Raw genomic sequence first — 8,845 nt, 5'->3', positions numbered from 1 at the left:
AGAGGGAGAAGAGGCAACTTTATTCAGCCCTGAGGCCCAAGTTCAATCAGTACACCGCTTCATACTTCTGACATTAGTGCTCTGTGCACCCCTGAGGAAGTCACTTCCCTACTCGGGCCTCAGTTTCCCAGTATGTAGAAGGAAGAAGGAGCTCTAGCTGATCCTTAGACTACCTTACAGCTCTGACATTCTGTGATTCTGTGGGCTGTTCCCACCCTGTGACAAAGCTGCTGCCCCACAAATAACTCTGAATTGCGTGCCATGTTCATGCATGTAGGCCCTATTGAAATGTACATGCATGCCCGCCACCCAACTCCTACCTGGTCCTCATCCACAATACCAGAGAATCAGCCTAGGAAAACAAAATATGGAGCCTGTTTGGAGAAGCCAGAGGCTCTCACCCTTCCAGAACTTTCCCCTTCAGCCTCTATACCCAGGCATGTGAGACCCTAGGATGAGAAACTTGTTTTGATGACAGCCAAGCAAACCAGCAGCCCAGGTTGGCCCCCCTGCCAGGTCAGTAGGGACTGGAAGATGCTGGGAGTCAGAGAGGTGGGACTGGGAAGGAAGGAGTCAGGTGGAGGGGATTTCTGAGCATTCTGAAATCCAACCACTACCACGCAAATGAGATCAGCCCAGCATGCAAATAGGCAGAATCAAGTTGAGACAGTCAGAGTCGGAGCACAAACAGCCTGGCCCCAGAGCTCCAGCTGGGGAGGCTCCCTTCCTCTTGAGGGAGTGGGACTGCTATTGGAGGAGGCTGTAGTAGGAGCAGGGGGCCCTGAGTGCCCAAGCCAGCAGGGGTGGGGATTAGGGTCTGACGCCCTGCTGTCAGGTTAGAGCTGATGGATCACCGCTGATGGCAGAGCACAAAGGCTGTACTGTGCTTGGCACCAATGTGTTCCTATCCATCAGAGGGCAGCTCGCACGGGGTGGAGGAATCTGCAGGGGGAGCCTCTAGGGGCAGCTTTTCCACAGCTCAGCTCTGACAGAGGAACAAGGTGAGTGAGTAAAGGGCCAATCCCCACCCCCTTTAGGTTTCTGAGGTCAGAGACACCTGGGCAGCCCTATCTTCTCAGTTCTGGAAGGGTCAGTGCCCCACAGCTGAGACTTGACATGAATACATTCCACTTACTTGGAAGACATACACAAACACACCCACAGACAGGGATTCATGGAAATGCAGGCATACAAGGTCACCCTAAGCTCCCAGTCTTGCCCTCACATTTGGTCAGAGGCAAACATCATAGAGACAAAGGCCAAACTCACACTCAACCTGAGGGCAGGTGCTGAGCTTATTTGCCGCTCTTGCCAAGGTCCAGTCTTGCTTTGGAATGAATTGAGTTGAGCAGAGAAAGGGGTAAATGAACAAATTCCTTCTCTGGATTATATTTGCTCTTTTCCTAGCCTACTCTTTTATCACCTATTACTTTCTACCTTGATTAGATCACTTTGCATAATGTCTTCCTCACTGATCTTCGAATACCTGGCGAGCGGAAAGATGATGTCATATTCACATCAGTGACTCTGATACCCAGCACAAGGTGCATAATATATGTTCCTTGAATGAAAGAGTGAATGAATACACACATGGGGTGGGGCCAGGTTTTCCCTCCCCCATTCCTGCTGCTCTGGTGCCTTGGAGACAGTGGGGATGGCTAGGGAAATAGCCTGAGGGAAAGGCCGGGAGTGAGGAAAGGACAAAGCAAGGAAGAGGACAAGCATTTTGGGGGTGTTTCCCTGTGCCACATGCCTGTTCATTAATACAATAACCATTCCCTTTGTGTAAACATGTACCATCCCTTTGCCAGCTGAAACACACATCCTTTCCCAGTTGAATCCATCCTCTTGGCTGAGGGTCTTGTTCAGACCTTCAGCACCTCACTCCTGGATCACTGTCATGGTCTTCTATGCAGTCTCTTTGTCTCAGTTTTCAAGACCCTCCAGGCTGCCAGGTGGGCCTCCTCCCCTCTCCACAAACTTGTCCAATCACCCACTTACCTGAACCCTGAGCTCCATATAAATCCAGCTACCCAGTGCTCCCTCTCCTCTTCTCATCCAAATTCTTTTCTCCAAGATCCAGCCTAGTCCTCTCCTCCTCCTTAAAGCCTTCCACAGAGATGCTAGTCTTTGGTGGTTTTGATTTTCTATAAACTTAAACACTCATTTGATGAACCCACTCATTTGTAATTGATCATGGCCCCTATGTTTACTGCTGAATTAAAATAGCTCTCTCCTGCACTGTAATTTTACATTCACACGGATCCACACCCACCGAGAGAGTAAGATCCTGGAAATCATCACAGAACAAGCCCAGTTCTCCTGCTGCCATTTTTAGAGCATGTGGACATATTGTTTAAGGGTGAGGCAGACTGGATCCCAAAAGAACAAAACAACACAATTTCTGGGTTTCCATAGTAATTTCTTCCTTTTTCTCCTTTTTTATAGGGCCACACCTGCAGCATATGGAAGTCCTAGGCTAGGGGTCGAATTGGAGCTGCAGCTGCTGGCTTATACCATAGCCATAGCAACACCAGGTCCAAGCTGCATCTGCAACCTATGCTATAGCTTGCAGCAACGCCAGATCCTTAACCCACTGAGGGAGGCCAGGGATCAAACTTGCATCCTCACAGACACAGTGGTGGGTCCTTAACCTGCTAAGCCACAATGGGAACTCCTTTTTTTTCCATAGTAATTTCACTGTCACTGTTTCTCTCAGGGCTCAGAGGACAAGAGTGTAAACCGAGGTAAGGATTTTCTTTTCTTTTTTTTTCTTGGTGGGATTTGCGTTAAAAATATAGATTCTTTTTCAGTTCATCTAGACAGGATCAAAGCAAGGTTATAGCCTACAGCCCCCATGCTGCCACTTTTTATTACACTTTTTTCATCTCAAAGGCCAAGAACCAAATTACAGACCTTGCTACTCCACCTCGACATGCTTGGGTTTTGAAAAAAAAAATTGTCTAGTTTTGTCCCTTCCTTATCTCTGTTCCTTACCCTGAAAGGACACCAGCATTTTCCTGGCTCCTCAGCACAATGAGAGGAAGGGAAGACAGGTTTTTCAAGCTCCATTCAGATCTTACCTCCCCTGTGACGTCTTCCCTGAATCCCCAGCACAATCTCTCTTCCTCTTATTGTCCTTGTCACTGGTTAGAATATCTGTCTCATCTGTCACAGGAGAAGGGATCAGACTTAGTCCAAACGGTCCTAGGGGGAAAAACTGGGACCAAAGGATAGAAGCTAGAGGGAGCAGACTGCAGTTCAAAACCCAGAAGGCCTCCCTTCACATCAGGGGTTGGGCTTCTTTGGGTGGCCACCAGGGTCTACTAGACAGTAAGGTCCTCAAGGGCAGAGACCCTGCCTTGGGCATCCCCGTAATCCTTCAGCCATAAGACTGAACCTTGTTCACTGCCTGATCCTTGTTCACCTTCCTGTATTGGGAACACTGTCCTCTTAGACTCCAAGGTCTCTGCTGAGAGGTGACTATGGACTGAGAAGCCCAAAGTTTAAGTAGTCCTCCTCCACCTGACATTTGAACTCAGCACAATATATATAAAACTAATGGCTTTGGAGTTCCCTGGTGGCGCAGTGGGTTTAGGATCAGTCATCACTGCAGCAGCTCAGATTGCTGATGTGGCACGGGTTTGGTGCCTGGCCCAGGAACTTCCACATGCTTGGGGCACAGCCAAAAAGAAAACGAAAACAAAAAACTGAAGGCTTATGTGGGAAGACCACAACAATCAAGCCAAGTGGTAAGGAGAGGGCATATTAAATGGAGTTTGAAGGTCTCTCTTTTCTTTCCTTCCCACCACACCCACAGTAAGGAGCCAGGAAAACCCTAGTATTCAAAAGGGGTAGGAGACAAAGTTGAAGAGGTGACATAGGAGGACAAAACAAATGATTCAGGGTGAGAAAGGGCCTAATAGATCTTGACCTTGTCATTGTGGGGAAGGTGGTGATGTGCAGACTGTAAATTCTAATCTTTGCTCTGACCCTGGCCAGCTGTATTAGAGAGAAAACTTCCACTGACCTCCGGCAAAAAGGAAAAACAGAACCAAAATATTCCTCTTGCCTCAATTTATCCCCAGTCACATGAGACCTAAGAGCATGATGTCAAAGCTGCTCTGAAACCCCAAAATTGAGTTCATTTGCCCACATTTCAATCCTTCTTACCCAGGACACTGAGTACCAATACCTGCCTCTAATTTGAAGCACTCTCACCCTCTGGGAGGGGGATCTTTTTTTAAGAGAGTCTCATCTGACTGACACAGTCTGGGTAAGGTGCTGTGAGGAAGCAGGGGGATGCATAAACTGACTTCTCCAGGCCCCTTCCAGCCTACACCTACCCCTTCCTTCTTCCCCCCCGCCTCACCCCCACCCCCACTGGGCTTCTTTGGGACTGGCGAGTAGGCAGGCCGCCCAGCTAGGAGTAATTGAAAGGAGCAGATGAGAGGAGAATGTGTGTCCTCCCCCACCTCCCCAGCCCCCATGGGGGCTGCAGAGAAATGAAAACTAATCAAATTACACCCTATGGCCTCCTTACCCGTGCACAGGAGCCTGCTGGGGGCAGGCTGGCTGTGGGGAGGGGGGGTGCAGGGGGAGAGGGAAGGGGAATCACATCTAATCCACTGTAAACGTCTTGATGTGCAGCAACAGCTTAGAGGGGGGCTCAGGTTTCTGTGGCGTTGGCTATATTTATCTCTGGTTCCATGCCAGCGGGGAGGGTTTAAATGGCACCCAGCAGTTGGCGTGAGGGGCTGCAGGAGCTTGGGGGCTGGTGGCAGGAACAAGTCTTTTCTGACCCCATGGAGCTGTATGAGACATCCCCCTACTTCTACCAGGAACCCCACTTCTATGACGGGGAAAACTACCTGCCCGTCCACCTCCAGGGCTTTGAGCCACCAGGCTACGAGCGGACTGAGCTGAGTCTGAGCCCTGAGGCCCGAGTGCCCCTGGAAGATAAGGGGCTGGGGACCCCCGAGCACTGCCCAGGCCAGTGCCTGCCGTGGGCATGTAAGGTGTGTAAGAGGAAGTCCGTGTCTGTGGACCGTCGGCGGGCCGCCACGCTGAGGGAGAAGCGCAGGCTCAAGAAGGTGAATGAGGCCTTTGAGGCCCTGAAGAGGAGCACCCTGCTCAACCCCAACCAGCGGCTGCCCAAGGTGGAGATCCTGCGCAGCGCCATCCAGTACATCGAGCGCCTGCAGGCCCTGCTCAGCTCCCTCAACCAGGAGGAGCGAGACCTCCGCTACCGAGGCGGGGGCGGGCCGCAGCCAGGGGTAAGTGGCTGTCCCACCCCCCTGCCCTGGGGGCGGGGGCACAGGAGGCACCCAGACAGCCTCGGGGACCCCATGGTGGGGCTCGGTCAGATGGATGAACAGGAGCCAGGCAGGGTCTGAGAAGGCTTCAAGGTGCCTGCCTTTGTTAGAGCGGGGCTGCCCAGCTGACCTCCTGCGTCACCGTGTCCTTTTCAGATAAGATGAAGGCAGTGGGGAGAAGCGTGTGGAGGGGGTGGGTGGCACAGGACCGAAGGAAGGATCCAGGAGCAAGTCCAGATGGAGCTGGATGAGGGAGAAGATTCACCCCCGTGTCTGGGGACAGGGCCTAAAAGGCAAGGCCAAATGTCCCTGAGAAGACTGCTTTTCCCCTCACCCGACCCCATCTTGGGTATGGCTGACAGAAAGAAAACCCACCCAGTCTCTCGCATGACACCTGCACAAAAGTGGCCCTGGTTTGGCTGGACATTCTGCCTCCTTCATTCTGCCTCCTTATCCCAGGGTCAGGAAACCACAGACCCCCTTAAGCTGAGTGTCCTGTGAGGACAGAATTGCCACCCAGAATGGATGCTAGGAAAGGCCTTGAAGCAGGGGTTCTGTGGCCTGACAGAGGCATTGAAAGGAGCTGATTTTGAAGATTCTGGAATAGGAGGTGGGCTGGACTGGATGGTTCAGACTGTGGTCCACCTTCCAACCCCACCACAGGTGCTTCTGCCCATTGGAACGAGACAAAGAGACACTGCTAAGAACAGCGGAGCCCTGACCTTGGGCCTTCACCCTATCTTGCAGGTGCCCAGTGAATGCAGTTCCCACAGCGCCTCCTGCAGTCCAGAATGGGGCAGTGCACTGGAGTTCGGCCCCAACCCAGGGGGTAAGTGAGGCCAGGACCCTGGTTACCTTGACTCAAGTCCCACAGTCTATCTGTAGGTCCAGTTCTCCCCTCTTACCTTACACCCTGCTCCAGTCCTCTTCCCTTGGCCTCTCTAGGGACCTCTTGAACCCTGGGCCACAAACAGTGAGCTAGGAGGCCCGGTGCCTCCCTGAAGCCTTGACCAGCTAAGGAGTAGTCTAGGTCTCCTGCAGCTCCCCAGTTGGTGCCTGATGGCTGACCTTCCCCACGGAGAGGATAATGTCCCTGCCCAGGGGGTCCCTGGGAATTGCTGAGTCAGGGCTGCAAAACTGGTACCGCAAAGGGCAGTTCCGGTTTCCCAGGATACACCACTCTGGCTCCACCTAGGAATAGCTGCTTCCAAATTCTAACCCCAGCAGGGGATTTCCGAGAGGACATACTTGCATTCTCTCTCTCTCTCACACACACACAATCACGTGCATATAGCATCGGGAAAAGCATGGGGCCGGGAAAAGGACTCTGAGCTTTTCTCACCCATCTGTCCTGGAAAACCTGTGCCACTTCAAAGAGCTCAGCCTCTGCCTTGAGTCTTGAGACCCTTTCATTACCCAGGTAACATCTTTCTACCTTCTCCTTACAGATCATCTGCTCACAGCTGACCCTACAGATGCCCACAATCTGCACTCCCTCACCTCCATCGTGGACAGCATCACAGTGGAGGATGTGGCTGTGGCCTTCCCAGATGAAACCATGCCCAACTGAGACTGTCTGCCAGGATGGGTGTGCGTGAGAGCCCCCCCCAAGGCTGGCCACAGACGGCACCACTTCTGCAGCAGGGCTCTCCTAAGCCAGTTGTCCTGCTGCCAGGAAGCCAGCCCTGGGGTTGCCAAATGCCAGACTAACCCCCTCCTCATCCATATAAGGTTAGCCCACCACCCAGAGAGGGAATGGATGCTCTCATTTATCTGACTCCTTAGAGCAGAAAGCAGTTCTGTTTCCAAGGGGATAAAACAGGGGACCAGAGTGCCCCCTTGCGTAAGCCCCCTGGCTCAGGGGACAAACTCAGGAGCTTCCCTTTGATCATAATGCAGCCTTCAATTCCACCCCCTAAAAAGAAACAGTTTGAGAGACGAAGAGTGTCTTGACCTGGACAAGCTATGCACATCTCCTGTTCGTGTCTCTTCCTAAGCCAGTGGCTAGGCTGGGCCTGCCCTGAATTGAGAGAAGAAAAGGAGAGGAACAATCCTCTATTCCCAAGTCCCTGGGGGGCCAAGCTTTTGCAGTGAATATTGGGAAACTTCCAGTGGTTTTATGTTTTGTTTTGTGTGTTGTTTGTAAAGCTGCCATCTGACCAAGTTCTCTTGTGCTGAAGTTGCCAGGGACAGGCGGGGGGGTGGGGGTGGGGTGGGGGGCAGGGGCTCCTGGGGTGATTTGTTAACTAAGCATCGTGTGGTTTTGCCATTGTTTTATATATTTTTTGCTAACTTATTTGGATTTCTTTTTTAAAAAATGAATAAAGACTGGGTGCTAGAGGAGTGTCTGTAATGATATAGAGGGAGGAGATGACTGCTGCTATAGGCTCTTCCACCTAAGTGGTCCAGACCCATCCAAGGGGCAGGGCTTGTGGGGCAGATGGGACTCCAAAAGCATCAGAGGCACCGTAATGCTGGTAGTCACTAGGTGCTGGGGCCCCTGCTCTTTTTATCACTATGAAAGGAACCAGGTTTGGTCCATTGGCTGAGCGAAGACAAGATTCTACAGAAATCCTTGTGGGACATGCAGGAAACACCACTGAACATTCTGTTGCACTCTAATTCATAGACACTGTTCACAGTCTACCGCATTCCATTTTATAATCCCAATAGGACCACTCCCTTTCAATTAACTGAGCATGCTCAAATGACTAGCACTCAGCCCACAGCCAGCAGATGGGGTATAGAGCTGGAATTTGTGGGTTTCCTCTCTCTAATCCCTGCCTCTCCTCTGGTTGCCTGTGCCATTACTGGAGGCCCTGTGAGGAAGTGGAGGAGTGATTAAATCAGGGTGATTGGGGTCAGACACTGTCACTTTCTTGCAGGCCAACTAGCATGTCCCCTCACCACACCCTTCCATTCCTCCAGGCTGCAGGGGATTCTATCCCTGTCTACAGCTCAGAGGATGAAGACAATTCTGCTGGGGGTAAGGGAAGGGGCTTACAAAGAACAATCAAGGGAAACTAAGCTGGGACTCTCTTTACATGGGATGCTATTTTCCAAAGGCTGGCTTCCCAAGGGGGAGAAATTGGTGTGTGAACGGAACACAGAGAATTTGGAGAGACATTCCATAATATTAACTGCAGAGGCACCAGGAGCTAGATAGAATTTGAATGGACTAAAAACTTTATGGATTCCAACTGCTTCAAGCTAAGTGTGTTTGACTTGTTGCAAATTGCAAATTTCAGAATCATTACAGAAGTCAGGAGATTCAGAGTATGGTACATTTCATCCTCCATTCAATTCTTGAGGGCCCTTTCCAACAGACTTAACCCAGTTTTACCAGCCAGGCTCTGGTGCCTATTCTGCACCTGCTCTGGGCTCAGCTGGGCCGTTCCTACCACACCTGCCCTACAGACTTGCTCCTGGAGACAGGAGTGGACACACTGCTCCGAATTTTTCCAGAAACTCTGGAGCAAAAAGAGAAGCAAAAGGAGAAGGAAGCCTCAGAGTAGGCTCAAAGGACTCAT

At 51.4% G+C, this 8,845-nt stretch overlaps 1 protein-coding gene across 1 annotated transcript; it reads left to right on the top strand.

Moving 5' to 3' along the window:
• Positions 4,806–6,885, top strand: MYOG (myogenin). The gene is given in 3 exon segments (NM_001012406.1): positions 4,806–5,276; positions 6,063–6,144; positions 6,764–6,885. Coding segments are annotated over 3 exon segments (675 nt in total).

The sequence above is a fragment of the Sus scrofa genome, chromosome 9 (genome assembly GCF_000003025.6).
Source record: "Sus scrofa isolate TJ Tabasco breed Duroc chromosome 9, Sscrofa11.1, whole genome shotgun sequence".
NCBI lineage: Eukaryota > Metazoa > Chordata > Mammalia > Artiodactyla > Suidae > Sus > Sus scrofa.
Note: the sequence above shows the minus strand (reverse complement) of the source record. Positions and strands in the feature narration are given on the sequence as shown.